Below are 18,898 nucleotides of genomic sequence, written 5' to 3' on the forward strand. Positions count from 1 at the left end.
TACCAAGGGTGGTGAAGGAGAGAAGAAAGATTCTTTTCAAACTATTATTATGGAAGGCCAAGGTATCCAAAAATTTAATGTGAAGATTAAGGATTTGGAAACTAATGATAATGCAGTTAGAAGCTATGACTATTGTATATTGAATAAGTTTGTGTAAGTTGGTGATGGTAATTTGGGTGAAAAATCTCTTGGTGATAAAAAGGTATTTTCTACATTTGAAAGAGGTGAGGATGTTTTGCCTAATACGTTGGATTGTGTTGAAGAATTTAAGGTTGAACCTTTGCAAAAAATGGATTATGGATCCATTGAAGATTATAATCATGAAGATTGTATGAATTCACAACATTATGATGTAAGAAGTGGTGGGATTATGCATGGATATGATGATAAAAGTCAAATTACATATGGCTATGAGACCACATATGAGTTGGGTGAAAGAAGTTATAAATTTTCACATGATTATTATAAAGAGGGTTATGAGATTGCACAAGGTTATAATACTAAATGTGGTTGTGAAACCACAAAGGATTATTGTGAAAGTTATGAGACTTTTCAAGAGCATGAGATTTCAAAGGAGCATGAGAATTTTCAATATTGTGAGGTTATACAATGCTTTGAGACAACAAAAGATTATGATATTTCACAAAGATGCATTCAAGAAGATATGAAGGATGTTATACAAGATTATGTGGCAAATGAAGATTATGAGACAAAAGATAAGGATGCTAAGTCATTGACTATGATTAAGTTAATTGTGAGTACTTTTCTATTGAACCAAGGTCAAATTTACATAAATAATGTACATGTAATGGAGACACAATTAGATTTTGACAAAGATAAGGTTTATCATCAAGTATAGAATTCAAGGGTTGAAAATCTAAAAATCTTCAAATATAAAGATGAGAGAAATGGATTTAAAGATTACATGGACATCATAAATGGGACTTGAAATCAAAGAAATAAGAAAAAAGATAAAAGAAAGATGTATGTGGCTATGTGGAAGAGGTTTCAATTCAATCTTTTCATTTCAAATTTTGTACCTCGTCAATGGTTTGGTCATGTGCAAAGGAGGATATTTGCAGATTACTTATACATGAGGAGTAAATGGAAATATTGGCATTGAACTATATATATATATATATATATATATATATATGAATATTTTGGAGAAGTATCATTGTAAAGCAAGACTATGGAGGTATAAAAAAGGAGGGCTACTCTTACAAGATATAGAACCTTTGATTTCAATTTTATTGAAAAAAAAAAAAAAAAAAAAAAAAAAGATTTTGGAAAAGTATCATTGTAAAGCAAGACTATGGAGGTATGAAAAAGAGATACTCTTATAAGATGTAGGTACTTTTGATTCAAGTTTATTGGCATTCAAAAAAAAAATATATATATATATATATATATATATATATATTATGTGAGTTATGAAAAGATTATGAGAGATTTTTGGTATTTATCAAGAAAATGGATTGAAAGATTTTTGAAGGAAATTGCATATATTGGATTAAAGAATGATGATGATAGAAGTGAGTGAAGATATTCAAATAAAAGCAAATATAAATAATTATAGAAGACTTTGTTAAAGATATAAATCTTTCAAGATAACAAGATGACTTTGATTTGAATAGCGAATATGAAGCAGAAGAATTAGATGAGGACATTGAAAATATTGTATGAATCAAACAAAGTTGGATTATTTTGTGCATACCAGAGGATGCACAAGTTCAGGGGGGATGGATGTCGTGATGTAAAATGGATAACAAGTGAAAGGGTGAAGAAAATATCATGTTTTGAGGATCTCACTTCAAAAATATTATAGCAAATTATCTTGGAAAAATAGATATTAGTCAAAGGGTAGAAAAATTAAAGATGCTAATGCTGCCTATTTATAAATTATGCTTCTATTTACTTTGTAAGGCCATAAATAAGGCAAAACAAGGTAGATTAGAAAAATAAAGAATATAGACATATGTAGGGAAGAGTTAGGAGTGCAAATTAGTAAAATTTACCTCAAGAAGACGAAAGTTGATACCCGAAGAGGACCGGTTATGAACCTGGGTCGAAATCAGACCCTGAGGCACAAAACCGCGCTTTGACGGCCATTCAAGGACTCTTTGGCAAATTGGAGAGTGGGATTTGATAGAAGATTGAATAAGGTTTCTATAGGTGTTGATTTTGGGTGATTTGGATTTGTATTGACTTTGTAATAGCTTTGCAAAGTCAAGGTTTGTTTCAGATGACTTGGGTTTTATGAAATAAAATAAAGTTTACATTTTGGGTGATTTCAAGAGTTTTGTTATAGATCTATGGGTAAAATTTTGTGGGTTTATGTTTATAGTTGTTTTTATTATGTATTTTGAATATGAGCTCGATCTAACGGTTGAATTGAAGGATATTGAGGTTTAAGTGGGTCAAGATCTCAGAAAGTAGAATTTTAGGTGTAGTAAGATTTTTTAAGATTTCTTGAAATCTACTAATTGGATTGGAGTGAAACTTACGTGAGAGGATATAAGACTTGTTTTTCCATGCGTATGAGAATTTTGAAATCAATCGAAAGGTGCAGAAGAGAGATATTGGCTCTGGAAGATTGGCATTAAGATTGGAGAAGGAGGCCGGCCAATATTTGAGCGCATTTTTGAAAATATCGTCAATTTGGTAACTCTGATCCTTATCAAATTTTTTTTGCTTGTTTTTAACTTATTTTTTTAGAATTGTGTAAAATTTGAGTTAAGATCAACGGTTTATTCATTAGTTATTGAGGTTTAAATTTGTTGTAGGAATTACTAGGATTTGGTTTAGAGTTTGGTTAGGATTTGATTTGGGATTTAGGATTTGGATTAGGGTTTGATTTAGGGTTTAGGGTTTGGATTAGGGTTTGATTTAGGGTTTAGGGTTTGATTTAGGATTTAGGGTTTGGATTAGGATTTGGTTTAGGATTTAGGATTTGGATAGGATTTGATTTAGGATTTAGGGTTTGGATTAGGATTTGGTTTAGGGTTTAGGGTTTAGAGTTTGGATTAGGGTTTGGTTAGGGATTAAGGTTTAATTAGGGTTTGGTTAGGGATTAAGGTTTAATTAGGATTTGGTTTAGGATTTAGGGTTTTTCTAGGATTTGATTAAGGTTGGATTAGGATTAGGATTTGGTTAGAATTTAAGGTTCTATTAAATTTTTGTTAGGGTTTGACTAAATTTTTTTTAATATTCTTTTATATTTCTTTAGAATTTCCTTGTGTTTCTTTTATAACTTCAATAAAATTTAATTGAGCTTGCTTAATGTTTGATTATGATTTTTAACGTTTAATTATAAATTTTCTATAATCCTATTGGATTGTTAGGATCTTTTGTTGTAATTTTCTTTTATCTTCTAGAGCTAAGCGCTCAGTTCATTCTCAAGCAAGACTTCGCGTAATACGACAACGAATCTTCCAATCTCAGGTTCTTATGACTCTATGTTTGTGATAGTAGATCATTTTACCAAGATGGCACATTTTGTACCATATACAAAATCCATCATAGATGAAGAAACAGATAAGCTCTTTCTTGACAATGTCTATCGCTATCATGGATTATCCAAGGATATTATATCAGATAGAGGAACTCAATTTGTATCAAGATTTTGGAGAATCCTATTCAAGATTCTAAAGGTGGATATGAAGCTTTCTTCAGCTTTTCATCGTCAAACTGATGGACAAACAAAACGGGTAAATCAAGTTTTGGAGTAGTATTTGAGATGTACCATCAACTATCATCAAGATGATTGGACAACTCTTTTACCATTGGCAGAGTTTGCATATAATAATTCGATACATTCTTCCACTCAACAAATACCTTTCTTTGCTAATTATGGTCATCATACATGTCTTAATACTTTTGACTTTTCAAAAATTGATAATCCTATGACAAAGGATTTAGCAAATCGCATGTCAGAGCTACAAACAACAATGAAGATACAATTAAAGGAAGCTCAAGAATGACAAAAGACCAACGTAGATGCCTATTGCAAGGAGCAACCACAATATAATATAGGCGACAAGGAATGGTTACTTTGTCATAATATCAAGACTACTCATCCTTATGATAAATTAGATTACCGTAGGCTCGGACCTTTTCTTATTTGTGAACAAATCAATTCTGTTGCCTATCGATTACATCTATTGGAATTTATGAAGTTCCACCTTGTATTTCACATGTCTCTTCTGGAGCCGTATAAGATAGTGAATATCTTAGGAAGAAGAGAAATGCCACCTTCTTCCATAGAAGTGGATAATAATCAAGAGTTTGAGGTGGAAGAAGTCTTAGACTCAAGGTGGCGTCAAAATAGGTTGGAATATCTTGTTCATTGGCGTGGATACGATATTAGTGAACACACATGGGAGTCATCAAATAATCTTGCAAATGCAACAAAGAAAGTTGAAGTCTTTCATCAACAACATCCATCAAAACCAAGATAAAGAATAGCAAAACTTTCTAATAAAAAAACAAAATCAAAAGAAAATAACATTCTACCTTCTATCTTTTATTGTAGCTTTTGTGTATTTGTGATGAGATGGAGCACCAACAACCAGTAGATTCAACTTAAGAGCTTTTATTTGCGAACTTACAAGACGAGACATTATGATTGTCACAACCTTCAAGATGATAGAATTGAGATGAAGATCGTCAAGAATGACATGTCATTCCTCGAATAGATGGCGAAATACAATGTGTTTGGTATCACGACTTTGGAAGAGAATCGTGATGTTTAGTGATTTTATTAGAGGTAGGAACTACTCTTGACGGTGTTCTAAATGTTTTATTTGAAGGAAGTTATGAAGGCCTTAACAATGACCAAATAATAGGGTGGTCTTCTTGCCCTGATATGGGACACTATAGATGGTTGAGAGGACCTATCAACCATCTTCGAAGAGAGAAAAGATCGGAGTATGTAACAAATATAATTTGCCACATCTTGGACTTCTTCAACATATGAAGACCGCTCCTTGTGGAACTTGTCCCTAGAAGAGGAGGTAATGTCACAGACATATATATTTACCTCAATAGTTACTTATATGATTAAGTAGAAGTAGGTAAAATAGAATAATTTCATAAAGCCTTCTAGAGAAGCTTCTTAGAAGCTTCATAGATGTGATTTTGACTTTAGATGTATTCGTAAGTTAGAAACTTGGCCAAAAAGCTAACCATGTATTGGTAGCTTATGGAATAAGTTACCTCAGTGTAGTAGCATAATTATCAAGGACATGAATCTCGAAGAAAGGGAATCCTCAGTGTAGTAGAAAAATCAAGGTTATAAGAAATCTAAACTATTTGAGGATTGTACTTCTTTAGCTATGATAAATCTAAAATAATTGGATTGGAAAGAGATTTAATAATATTAAATATTACTAAGTTATTATAATTGGCCAAAGTACTATCTTAATTGCTTCAATTCTCTTCCTACTATGGAAAATTCACTTTTAGATATAATCAATGTAAAAGTCACATAATTTGATTTTTTCTATCATAAATTTACATCTTTGGACAAATTTGCTTTAAGATGTATAGAGAGTTTTTTGTTTTTTGTAGACAAATTAATAGTCTAGACCTATTTTGTACTTTTCACTTTGATTGGTTTATTTATCTATCTTTTAATATTATTATATATGTCAAATCCTAATAAATCATCTTTGACTAAGTAAATAAAAGTATAGAATTCTGATTCATAGCAAGTAAAACTTCTATCAAGTCTAAAAACCAAAAATAAAAATGAATTGACAAAATGATAGAAAATCAACCTTAGAAATATAACTTTGCAATACAAGTATTTAACTTGCACTTATTTTTTAAATTTTTTTTCTTTCATCTATCCATTATAGCTCCTTCAAATTTTACAAGTAGTTCATTGATAAGCAAATAATTGTTGGTAAGTTCCTAAAAATATTGGTAGAAAGAATCTTAGGTTAAAATTTTGGAGTTTTGAAAAAAAAATACAAAATTATTTATAAACAATTAGACAAGGTTAAAAGTTTTTTATAGTTTATTAGAATATTGTGATGTAAGGAGATATTTGAACTTTCTGTTCTTCTAATTACAAGTGCCAATTGGGCACCCATTGGGCTACAGCCTTAATACAATGCATCAAGTAAAGAGCTCCAACTTGGTGGCACTATTAGTCTAGAAATCTCTAATGGTTCTCAAACAGGAGCATGTTTCTACAAGTGCATTGGGAAAAGTCTGAAAATAAAAAAGTAAATCGCAAAAGCGATGGAGATTTGGTTTTCCAAGGGGCATGTTAAATCGATGATAATATTCAAGCCTTTTTTTAGGAACTAATCGCCAAAAGTTCGAGTATGGTGACATGTTTGACAGCTCGTGTGAATACAAGCAGCAGATGCAATATTGCAGCACACAATTGTACCACCTACAAATGTCACCATAAATCTTGCGGGACTTTGCTCTCAACTGCTTCATCGCCTCTAGAAGGAACTGGACTGTTGACGGCTAATTTTGTTTTTCCTTCGTAGCAAATGCGTGACTGTCTCTAGTTCTTTTGCGACTGAGATCATTCACATCTTCTTTTACTAAGTGGTTATGGATCACACTTCAGAAGTCTTTGAGAACTTAGATTGTCATAAGCCTCTGTTTCAAAGAGTGCTGAGATAAAGTAAGACAATCTCTGCTATAATGACATACTTTGGGAAAATATAGAGGAAATTAAGAAGGTGAACAAACAGCCAAGTGTACGATTGATTTAACAGTTGGAGTTGCAATGAAGGTACATATTTGATTAGCTTCAAGGATTATTCGTGGGGTCTACGCACCTCTAATACAGATGGGCCCAGATGTCATCGCACTCCAAACTTTTCACGTCATCAGTGCTGGCCTGGTGGTTTCTGTTGTCTGCCATCAGGAATAGAAATAAGCATAATTGGTTTAGATGACCGCTCAAACGGCACGTCACAGATATAGTATCCCTTCCTCTCCAACTGAATGATTTCTCCACGCTGTAAGTTCCGCATGTTAGAGTCTCCAATTGCAGCAGATTCAATTCGGGTTACAGGATTGAGGACAGACACGAAGTTGTCATTCTCCTCGAGCTTTTTCTTGACGATGAGGTGGACTAACTCAACGAGAGTCAGGGGAACCGGCTCTGAAGTCTCAAGAAGCCACGTCAATTTTAGTTTCGTGGTCTTCACCAATCCCTCAACATGCAATTCTCACTAAAGACGAGTAACAAGACCATATTGGTCGCGTTCAACTTTCCCGATGAAACAATTACTCCAATGCATAAGAGAAACTTCCACTCCCTCGGACACAGTAGTGGCATCTGCATGATCAAGCCACATTTTCTTTGTGAAAACGGTGGCCTTCTTCCCGGCAGGCTCATACTTCTTGTGACGCAGGATTACCCGAGTGAAAGGAGTCTCCGGACCACTGCTTAGATCAAGCAGAACTTTACCCTCGGAAAGAACAGCTGTGTGCCTAGGACAAACAGGGTCGATAATCTTCTTGTTGATAGTCCACAGCTTGTCCCACTCCATTAAGTTCAGATTCTTTAATGCACCCTATAATGCACAAAGTGAACACACTTGCTTGAGAACCACTACTGTTAGAATCAAATTAGAGTATCAACGAAGGAGTGTTAATGACACGAGATGTAATAAGTTTTTGCAAAATCAGCACCTGAGATAAGATAAATCTCTTGAGAGCCTCGATTGTGAGACCCCTACGGATAATGCCTTGAACTGTTGGAAAACGAGGATCGTACCAACCTTCCACCCGTCCACTGTCCACGAACCACTGTAACTTGCGCTTGCTAAGAAGAGTATATACAAAATTAAGACGGCTGAAATCCCATACATGAATCTTCCTTAGTTGCATGTCTTCCAGGACTCTGTAATACTGGTCATTCCGATCATGGTACTCACTTGACCGAAGGGCATGAGTAACACCTTCAATGCTGTCCACGAAAGGACATGCGAAGTCATATGTGGGGTAGACCTTGTACTTAGAACCCACACGGTCGGATTACAGCAGTAGTAAACAGGGTCTCGCAGAGATGCATTAGGGTTACTCATGTCCATCTTAGCACGAACACAACACTGAACACCTCTTGTTGAGCCAGCAATCATTTCCTTCCAAAATTTCAGGTTCTCCTCAGCAGTTTGGTTTCAACACTTCGACTCAATCATAGCTTTCCTCTCTAACTGCATTTGCTCCCGCTCTGCGTCATCCACATATGCTTTCTCCTCTTTCATCAACTTTTCACACATCTCCATAAGTTGTGGAAAGTAATCAGAGGTGTACGTTATCACATTGCCCTTCACGCCTAACGTGTCCAGATCTTGCAACGTACTCTCTACAAACCCATCCTTCTCTATCGCCGGATTTGTGTTATCAAACCGAATAATAAGCCGTCCTTTGTGCTTTTGAGCGAAAAATTGGTTCAACAGAGTTGCCTTAGCGTGCCCGATGTGAAGGTAACCACTTGGCTCGGGCGGAAACCACGTGCATACGTTGCCCATCTCTACACCAGGCAAATCCACTTCGAATGAGCCATCCAACTTCTCCTTTGCCTCAGCAGAACTGGACTTTGAAACCTCTGGAGCGGGCTTTCCAGCGCCACGCGAAGGCAGGACATTCGCAATTGCAGGATACTGCACAAGAATGCAATTGTACCATCGTACAAGATTCGGGAATTTGACAGACTTTCCGAAACTTTCCCATCTCGGCCCTGCCTTCGCTAGGTAAGCAACAATGGTAATATCTGCTACAGTGAGATCATTGCCAACGAAGTAGGTGCGCAAGGCAAGGTAGCTGTTTGCGTACGCACAAATTCCCTCGAGCTCAGACCCCACACCAAAGCTAGATGCATAGCTAAGCCACTCATCTACCTGCAAAACAACGAGGGTAAGGGTTTAGGGCTTGGTGCTTTACAAACTCCAATGAAGCTATAAACATAAACTTTCAACAATCCAACAAAAAATACATCAACAGGCGATCTCCAGCCCTTCAGATTTCTGAGACCGACAATATGGTGCTCCAAGCAAGGCACTGCAGGATCTGTCATACCGAGCTTGAGTGGAACGGAGAACTGCGTCGGCGATGTGCAGTATACCATCATATCCGTGAAGACCCTTCACCGCTCTCTAAACTGAACTGTGTGGGCCTTAAATTTGAACTGTAGCCAGAAACCTAACTCAACAACTGTACAATACACCACCAGAATCAACAACCTTGCTTATTTACCTCAGAGGGGTTGCCAACAAGCGTCTGGCTTTCGCTACTCTTGAAAGTATCCATGATCAAGCTCAGAAACTGCTTCACCTCAGCCATCGCTCCTATGTCTCGCTGCACTCACACGCCTTCAGAAAGTTCTGGAGTTTTACATGTAGCAGGTGATCTTGTGAACCCTAGGACTTGGGGAGCAACGCAGAAGGAGAATCATCATCCATCCATCAGCATTCAATCTATTTATATTTCCAATGAAGTTTGGGTGTTCGTATCACGTACAAGTGGTTGGTAACACTCTAAACTCCGAACAAGCATAACTCTGATCCGACAAGTTTAGTTGAATGTAATGTGGGTTCAAAAAGAGCATATGTTCCATCATGTCCCAAAAAGTCTCCCTCCTGACCCACAAATAACGGAGGAAGATGAATCCAGCACGGGGGCTAACGACATCTCTTAGCGCTACATTAGACAATTTGTAACACTCCAAGGCCTCTTCATTCCTCTTGACTTTCATGTATCAGCAAATACAATCGAAATTTAGTCGGAATTTGTGAATTGGAGCGACTGCCGCGACTGAGCGGTTGTCGCAACACACAGCTTAGATATGGGCGCCATACCTGCCATGGCCACGGCAAAGCTTCTTAATCCACGTCTCACTTCCTCCTCCCATTCTCCCTTCTCTTTGTCTCCCTCAAAATGTTTTCCACAATGCTTTCCAATCAGTTCTTCTTCCGGCACTTTTCAATCGAAAGGTGGCGCCCGGCTGATGCGCTTTGCTTCCAATGTGGTGACCGTAATGGGTGGATCTGTCGTGGAGAATCCTCACAAGTTGTGTGCATCTCAGCACGTTGGCAGTGGAAGGTGACTAATATTTCTCTTAGTTTCGCTTCAAGCTGTCTTAAAAGGAGCAATCCTTGTATTTGTGGCGTGATAAAAATATCTGAAGTATGGCGTTCTCAATTTGCGAATCATGAATTTGAGTGTTAATCCAAGTTTCTGGTTGTTCCTTGCTCCGTGTCAGTGCGTTAGTCTGTGCGAATATTGCTTATTTGTCTAGAATCGAAGAGTCGATGAAACTGGGTCCGTCTGAATATCTCACCACGTCGTCAGAGAATGCTGAAATTGTGACTTTACTGCCTAACATTTACTCCTCTTAGTGCCTTGCAGTGTAGAGAGGAACGATGCTGCTCCGACAGGACCTTTGGTGAAGCCTGAGGCGAAAGTACGTTTGGCTTATTAATCAGAAATTGCTGTTTTATATTGCTAGGCCATCGTATCGCTGTTTCGGATAGCATTGAAGCAATTTGAACATTCTTGCTGTAATTTATGCCTTCTGAATCGTATTAGCAATTTGTGACACTGATGCCATTTCACATCACACATGAAGCTCACGGCAAAGGAGGCTGTGGAGGCCCAAATGAACACGCTTGTAGAAAACGATGATCCTCGACCTGATCATGGACTTGAGGTGCATTCTCGATCGACTATCCCACCACATTTCATCTAATGTCAAGACTGTCTCTACACAGCGTAGAACTTCTCTGACCGCATGATTCCAAGCTCATCTACTATGGTACATTGTTTTTCACTTCGTGGTACCATTTTAGGTTATTAACATTGACGACCATGCTCCACTGTTCCTCTTCGGTAGCAAGATGGATGTGGAAACGCTTGTTAGTCTATATGACTTCTGATAGGATACAATCGTCTTGCAGGTCATGTATCAGTTTGCAAATACTGAAGGAATGAATGGAAGCACAATGACACACTACTTCGGATTTGCCTCCGATCTGTACCACTTTGGCCACTTTGCACTAAAGTTCAAGTCCAGGTAAATACACAATCCTTACCATCCTTACTTCATGTCAGACTTTGCTATCCACTTCCATGTAATAACCGCTAATTCACCGCACGATATTGTGCATGATGTCAGATATCCGGAGCTGATTTGTCACGCTGGATATGAGATTATTAGTGTTCTAGAAGACGAGGATCGATGTGAGGTAAAGTTGAAGCTGCTACAAGGGAGGGATAAGGCGGATGCTCAGTTTGTATTTTCCTTATCAAAACGTTCCAGAGGGGTGTTGCCACCCTGCTGGCTCACAGATAGCTTGCTCAAATTGAGTGAAGAAGTGTGAGATGTTTTTGAAGATATGCACACTGAATTGTGGATTCATGTTCATGTTGCATGCTGTGAAACGTTTTATGTTCCTTGCTGCTTGATTCACCAAATGAGAGTCACTTGTAGAAGTGGGCAGGATGGTTGTAATCAATTGGGTGCTGTTATCCAGTGATGCATGCCTCCGGTGCACAGAGCTGGGGTACAGAATCTCTCTATTACCTATTTCTTTGAGGTCCTGCTTTGTTTGTACAGTAACGTTCTCCCCTTCTTCTTCTTCTTCTTTTTTTTTTTTTTTTTTTTTTTTGTTGTTGGTGTTTGCAATAAATTACAAAGCACTGAAGAATATATATATATATATATATATATATATACGTATATATAGTTTCTTCTCTTTTTTATTTTTTTTGTTATGATCAATAGATAATTATTATCATCTGAATAATGGTTGTTGCGAAAGAAGTTCTAAGCATGGTCACACTTGATGTTAAGAATGCTTCATCACTTCTTTAAATTATTCCTTTAGATTTATGATATTAGATGTTTAAATACTTTAGTTTAATTGATGAAGTGTTTTCTTAAAGATGTCTGGTCCATTATTATTAATAATGAGTTTATTTCATGTTTAGTTGGTATATGGACTTAGATTTTAATGACAATTGTTAGTGTAATTTATAATTTTTTATTTGATTTTTTAATTCAAAAAATTAGAATTGGTAATGTTATCTTTTTGTAAAACATTATGTAATCTTTGTAATTTTGGTGTATATTTAATTTTTTTTTTTAGATGTATCATATAGTTATAAAAAAAATCTTAGAAATTATAATAACCTAGATTATTGTTGTATAATGTGAAGTCTTATTTGAGAATGCAATAAGCATTTTGGAAGATAAATTCAAAATTGCTACAATAGGGTCTTAACAATTTTGTTAGAATTTTAAATAAACCTCAATTATATGTCAACAATCCTAATCAAACTTTAATTATATCCAAAAGAAGTTATAAAGAAATTATAAAAGAAACACAGAAATTGTTAGAAAATTCTTAAGAAGTAATAATTTTTTTTTTAATAAATTAATAAATCAATAATAAATTTATAAAGAAATCATAAGTAGATCTTTAAAAAATATTAAAAATAAAAATTCTAAAGAAATAACAAAGAAATCCTAAAGAAATGTTAAAAATAAAAATCTTGAAGAAATAATATAAAAATCCTAATAAAATATTAAAAATAAAAATTCTAAATAAATCCTAAATAGATCCTATTCAAATTCTAATGAAATTCTAATGAAATTTTAAACAAATTCTAAACAAATCTTCATGAAATTCTAATGAAATCTTAAAAATATCCCAAGCATTTTCTAATCAAATTCTAATAAAATCTTAAATAAATCTTGTTAAAATAAATAAGTAAAAAAAAAGTAGGATAAATTAACTTGTAGAGGATATTATCTTAGGTATATTACTAATGGTCAAAAGATTGACTCTTGGTATTTAGAAAGGCCAAGAAATAAAGTAGATGAATAAGTAAATAATCTTAAGAGTATAGAAAATAAAGACATATTTTCATAGTAGATAAGATGTCAATGAATAATCTCAATAGAATCTTAAATAGATGTATTCATCAAAGGATGGAAGTTATTTATTAGGACAACAACCACCACTTATAAGTAATGAATATTAGAAGAGAGAGTCATCTTATTCTATCTTTTCTTTGTGTACATCCTTACTAATGGTATGTGTTATGATTTCAAAGTTCTCTTTCTTCAATAAGTTATGAGTCCACTTATCTTTACTCCTGAGTTTTGAAGTTCTTTGAAGTTTTTCTTTTGGTGAAGAGGAAATCTTATTAATGTTATTAATACTAGTATTTAATATCTTCTAACTCCATTTTTGTATTTAGTTGTTCATATAGTTTTACTCTTATTTATTGTTAAGTACATTTATGGTCTTGGAGGTTGTTCAACATCTTAGAATAATATTTTAGAATACTAGTGTTGTGTTTTTTTGCTAAATTATATCATTGGTGTACTAATATTATGCTTTTATGTACTAATTTTTTTTAAAAGATCTTATAGTGAGAAGAAGTTTTTTGTAAGATTAGTAGTGATTAAAGAATAGCAAAGCTTAAGAAGAGGTTTAAATAGAGTATAAGATTTGTGAGAAGTTTTATAAATAAAGTTGAGAGCAATCAAAGAATAAAATCACTAATTTATTCACAAAAAGAGCATTCTAGGTTTTTAAGGTAGTAACATTTTCATCTTGATTTTAAAATCTCTATCTCATCTTTTTATTTTTTATTTTATTTTATTTTATTTATTTTCTTTAATACAACTCTTCTTTAGATATGGCTTCAAGTGATGGTGAGGATATAAAAGTGATTGAGAAATTTAGAGGTAATAACTTCTACCATTAGAAGAAAAAAATGGAGCTTTTGTTAACTTCATTGGATCTTTGGAATATTGTTATTGAAAGTGAAGAGCCTCCAAATGATAATATTGATGTTAAGATGAAGTAAGAATAAAAATGTCATGAAAAAAAAGGCTTTTAGATTGATTGCAAGAAATCTTGATAATGCTAATTTTTTACATATAATTATTTGTAATAGTCTAGCAAAAGCATCAAAGATTCTTTGTAATATCTATGAGAGTTGAAACCTTGCTAATATTCTATAGAAAAGAAGGAAGTTCTTAATGGTAAAGATAGAAGAAAGAAATGACCTTATGACTAATATCAAAAATATAAAAGCACTTGCAAAGTAACTAGCAATCATTGATAAGTTATTTGATGATAATGACATTGTATTGACATTGCTTATGAGTCCTCTAGAGTCCTACAATTGCATCATTTTTGCATTAAAATCCATCAAGATAAAACAACCTATATTAGATTATGTCACATCAAGACTTGTGTGTAAAGTGACCAAAAAGAAAAAAAATGAGTTTCAAATCAATAATTTGATTCTATTTTTAAGACAAGGCAAAGATAGTTATTTTCACCAATGTGATAATTCATAAAGTAATATGGAAAATTACTATATTTATAAAAATCAAGTCATTTTACAAGAAATTTTTACAAAGCTAAAAAAATAAAAAAAATAGAGAGAATACAAACAATACTCATAATAACTCTAATAGAAATGAGTATGCTTTTATGGTAAGTGAAGGAGTCTCTATAGCTTTTATGTCTTAGGAAATTATAGATTTGGGTGCTACTAAGCACATGATACTATATAAGTTTTTATTATTTTTATGAAATAATTTTAGCAACAAAAATTTGATTGAGAGACAATGGCATGGTGCAAGCTATTGGAATTGACTCTATTGTAGTAGAAATTGTTATGAAGAATCAAATCAAAAGAATCAGATTAAAAGAAGTCTTATATATGCTAAAAATGAATATCCTTTTGGTAATTTAACTTATATCAGATAGTTGCAAGATTCAATTTGACATGAATGGATATTTTGTGAAGACATTGGATGGACGAGATATAACTAAAGGCTTTAGAAATAGCAACTTTTACTTTATTGATTGTAAAAAAGTTAATAGAGCTAAAGTGGTAGTATTTGCTAAGTTTGTATAAGATTAAGAGAAGTTTGGAATTTGGCATCGATGACTTGATTATTTGAATGTCAAAAGCATGAAAGAGCTCTAATTCATTGTAAGTGACTTGAATCTTGATCAATTCAACTACAATGCCATGACACTTACTTACAAAGGTTATATACAAAGCAAATAAGAAAGAACTTTATTTTTAAGTGGAGTTACAACATGTGCTAATAAATTATTGGAGATTGTATATTTTAATATTTGTAGACCAATGATGATTCCATCAATTAAAATAATATATTATTTTTTTATATTTATTTATGATTTTTCAAAAAATATGTGAATTTATATTTTTAAAATTAAAAGATTTGAAGATTTAAAGAGTTTAAGGAACTTGTAGAGAAGCTATATAAGTGCAAGTTTAAAGTGTTGCATATTCTCACAGACACAAAATACAGACTTGAAATCTAACAAGAAGTTCAAGAAGAAGTGACAGAACTAGATTAAACAGATGAGTACAAGAACAACACCAGAAAGGTGAGCTAGAACTCCAAGAGATGTGTTGTCGAGACTGAAGAACTCTTCAGCCTCGATCCCTATATGTACTCCTACTTAAGAAGCTTCTCGAGCTACTTCTATTAACTAGGAAGCTTTTAGAAGGTTCTAGAAACTTCTCGAGCTACTTCTATTAACTAGGAAGCTTCTAGAAAGTTCCAGGGGCTTCCTTTCTAGAAGCTTCTAGAAACTTCTCTTCTATAAGGTTCCAGAGACTTCCTTTCTAGAAGCTTCTAGAAACTTCTCTCTAAAAGGTTTCAGAGGCTTCTCTTCTAGAAAGTTCTAAGGAATATGTCCCTAACATCACTCCCTCCTTTAGCTTCGAGGTCTCTGAGAAGCAATATTGTTGATCAGTACCAACGCAAGAAAATGAAGATCTGTCGCATAACTTCTGCTATGAACTCCAACTGTTGTTCACGAGGCAAGTGGTTCATCGATCCTTGAAGCCAACGGTAGTGGCCTACACCTTTGACTTCTGACCAAGCATAAACTTCCGTGTCCTCATTGTGAAATTGTCGTACAAACACGCCTTCTGGCTGACCATCCTAAGCAGGCTCGATCTCAAATACAATCACTAGTGATCGGTTACTCGGTATCCTCCGTCGTTGTCGTAGTACATGTAGTTCTTCATCTCGGGGTCGCCTTCGTGAGCTACTCGGTTGCGATACTCTGACTGGCATAGTATCTATCTCTTCGCTATCCATATCAAAAGACCAAACTACGATCTATCTTGGAGAAAATAACTACATCAACTACGAATTTTGTTGGTGCTCTCCCCTTTTCTTATATTGTTGGGAGAACAAGCTTCAGAAAGAAGCTATTGTCGAATTGATTTAGGTTTATTAAGATGTCGTTGATGAAACTCCTGTACGTTTTGTAGGGCATTCGCAAGATTTTCAGCGGGCTCCCACGTTCGCTCATTAATGTCATAGCTGCACCAATGAACAAGATATTCTAACTTTCTCCACCTTCGCTGTGAATCCAATATCTTTTCAACCTCGTATTCTTCATGGTTCTCGATTTCAATACTAGGTGGCAGACATTGCACTCTTCCAGGAAAAGATGACTCTCGATAAGGTTCCAACAGAGAAACATGAAAGACTGGATGTACCTTCATAGAAGCCGGTAACTCCAGCCGGTATGCCACTGGATTAATTTGCTTCTGGATGATAAATGGTCCCAATCTTCGATAGTCCAACTTATCACATGGTTGCTTGGTCTTGATATTTCGTCGAAGAAGCCAGGCTTTGTCTCCAACTTTGAAAGTAGGTGCTTGATTCCGAAATCTATCTACAGACGTCTTATAGGATTCTTGAGCGGATTGTAATTGAAGCTTCAACATAGTTTGAAGCTCTGATAGTTGCTTCGCAAATCCTTCAGTTGCTGGGTTGTTATTTGTTGACGGACTCAATAAATCAAGCTTCGGATGATATCCATAGTTGGAAAAGAATGGTGTTTGTTGAGTCGATGCATGGAGGGTGTTGTTATATGCAAACTCGGCTAGTGGTAGATATGCAGTCCAATCGTCTTGCTGATAGTTGATGCTGCATCGTAAGTACTGCTCCAAGACTTGGTTCACCTGTTCCGTTTGGCCATCAGTTTGAGGATGAAAAGCTGAAGAAAGCTTGATATCCACCTTCAATATTCTGAAGAGAGATCTCCAAAACTTTGACACGAACTGGGTACCTCGATTTGATATGATATCATCTGGTAGTCCATGATATCGATACACATTATTGAGAAAGAGTCTTGCTGTGACTTCACTGGACAATGACTTCTTACAAGGAACAAAGTGTGCCATCTTCGTAAGCCGATCTACCACGACAAAGATGCTGTCAAATGAGTTTGATGATGGCAAGTCCGTGATGAAGTCCATAGAAATTCAAGACCATGGTCGACGTGGAATTGGCAATGGCTGTAGAAGTCCATAAGGGCGATGCCGAGGATTCTTGGATCTTGAACAGATATCACAGGAGAGGACAAAATCTTTCACATCCTTCCACATTTGAGGCCACCAAAAATCTCGAGAAATAAGCTCCAAGGTCTTGTTGAATCCAAAATGTCCCGTAGCTGGAAAATCATGGCGAGATTGAAGAACTCGGAGTCGTGCTGGTCCTTTTGGAATGTACAATCGCTCTTCAAAGTATAAAAGATCTCCCTCCACCTTGAACTTGTCGTCATTGGTACGTTGCTTGATATCAATGGCTACTGAATCTTTAATGGTCATAGTACATACCTGAATTAGGAAGTCAGCATCAAATGATACAATAGTAGCACAAAGTTGAAATCTCTCTGGCTTCAATAACGTTGTACATTGTTGATCAAACGCTGCTTCTCCAGCCTTTGGTACAAGATACGATCTCCTTGATAAAGCATCGGATAGTCCTTGCTACTTTCCAGGTCGATAAGTGATAATAAAATTGAATCTAGATAGCAACATATTCTACCGAGCTTGACGCCGATTTAAAACTCGAGCCGACATGAAATACTCCAAATTCTTGTGATCCGTATATACGGTCACTGGATGTGCAGCTCCTTCAAGAAAGTGACGCCATTCTTCGAAAGAATCCACTATAGCAAGAAGTTCCTTATCGTGGATCTCATAATTGATTTCAGCAGTAGAGAACTTCCGAGAATAAAATGCAACTAGATGGAGCTTCTTGTCTTCACTCATTTGTGAAAGCACAGCTCCCAAAGCAAAATCTGAAGCATCAGTCTCTAAATAGAAGGCCTTTGTAAAGTCTGGATGTACCAAAATTGGAGCTGTAGTAAATGCTGTCTTCAAGTCTTGAAATGCCTTCTCCGCCAAAGGTCCCCATTCCAACTTATCCTTGCATGTTAATCGAGTGAGAGGAGCAGCAACTTGAGAATAATTCTTGATGAAGATCCGATAGAAGTTAGCAAAACCAAGAAAGCATTGTACGTCTCTAATCGTCTTTGGAACCTCCCAAGACATGATTGCTTCTACTTTCTTGGGGTCCATCTTCAAACCTTCTGTAGTTGCAATGAACCCCAAAAACTCCATCTTCGTCTAGTGAAATAAACACTTTTCTAATTTGGCATATAGTCCTCGCTTGCGTAGTTTCTCCAAGACCAAACGAACATGCTTTTCATGCTCTTCCTCGTTTTTAGAGAATATTAGAATATCGTCCAAGTAGATGACAACAAAATCGTCGAGGTGTTCTCGAAAGATGTCATTCATCATATGTTGGAAAACTACTGGAGCATTGATAAGACCAAAAGGCATGACATTATACTCGAAATGACCATACCTTGTACGGAATGTTGTCTTCCACTCATCTCCTTCCTTGATTCGTACGAGATTATAAGCTCCCCTTAGATCAATTTTTGTAAAGCTCTTCGCACATCCAAGTTGTTCTAAGAGACTAGAAATCAAGGGTAATGGGTAACGATTTTTCTTTGTTACCTTGTTGAGGCCTCGATAGTCCACACAC

The 18,898-nt window shown here is 35.3% G+C and overlaps 1 protein-coding gene and 1 pseudogene across 2 annotated transcripts; one reads left to right on the forward strand and one right to left on the reverse strand.

The window, feature by feature from the left end:
• Positions 1-6,699: 6,699 nt before the first annotated feature.
• LOC112293806 (glutamate--tRNA ligase, cytoplasmic-like) lies at positions 6,700-9,431 on the reverse strand (annotated as a pseudogene). The gene is made up of 3 exons (XR_016506876.1): positions 9,235-9,431; positions 7,669-8,879; positions 6,700-7,550 (listed from the first exon to the last, which is right to left on the reverse strand). The product of XR_016506876.1 is annotated as a glutamate--tRNA ligase, cytoplasmic-like (transcript).
• A 270-nt stretch (positions 9,432-9,701) lies between these two features.
• Positions 9,702-11,406, forward strand: LOC112293807 (uncharacterized). The gene is made up of 5 exons (XM_024543672.3): positions 9,702-10,080; positions 10,387-10,441; positions 10,607-10,687; positions 10,935-11,050; positions 11,153-11,406. The coding sequence occupies exons 1-5, from the start codon at positions 9,824-9,826 to the stop codon at positions 11,355-11,357; spliced, it is 714 nt and encodes a 237-aa protein (XP_024399440.1). The 5' UTR covers positions 9,702-9,823; the 3' UTR covers positions 11,358-11,406.
• Positions 11,407-18,898: the final 7,492 nt, after the last annotated feature.

Source organism: Physcomitrium patens, chromosome 16 (genome assembly GCF_059467195.1).
Source record: "Physcomitrium patens ecotype Gransden chromosome 16, ASM5946719v1, whole genome shotgun sequence".
Taxonomy (NCBI): Eukaryota; Viridiplantae; Streptophyta; class Bryopsida; order Funariales; family Funariaceae; genus Physcomitrium; species Physcomitrium patens.

Coding starts and splice junctions, on each gene's coding strand:
- LOC112293807 (XM_024543672.3), top strand. CDS start 9,824: ATGGGCGCCATACCTGCCATGGCCACGGCAAAGCTTCTTAATCCACGT. Junction 10,081..10,386: donor CAGCACGTTGGCAGTGGAAG/GTGACTAATATT, acceptor AGTGCCTTGCAG/TGTAGAGAGGAACGATGCTG. Junction 10,442..10,606: donor TGGTGAAGCCTGAGGCGAAA/GTACGTTTGGCT, acceptor TCACACATGAAG/CTCACGGCAAAGGAGGCTGT.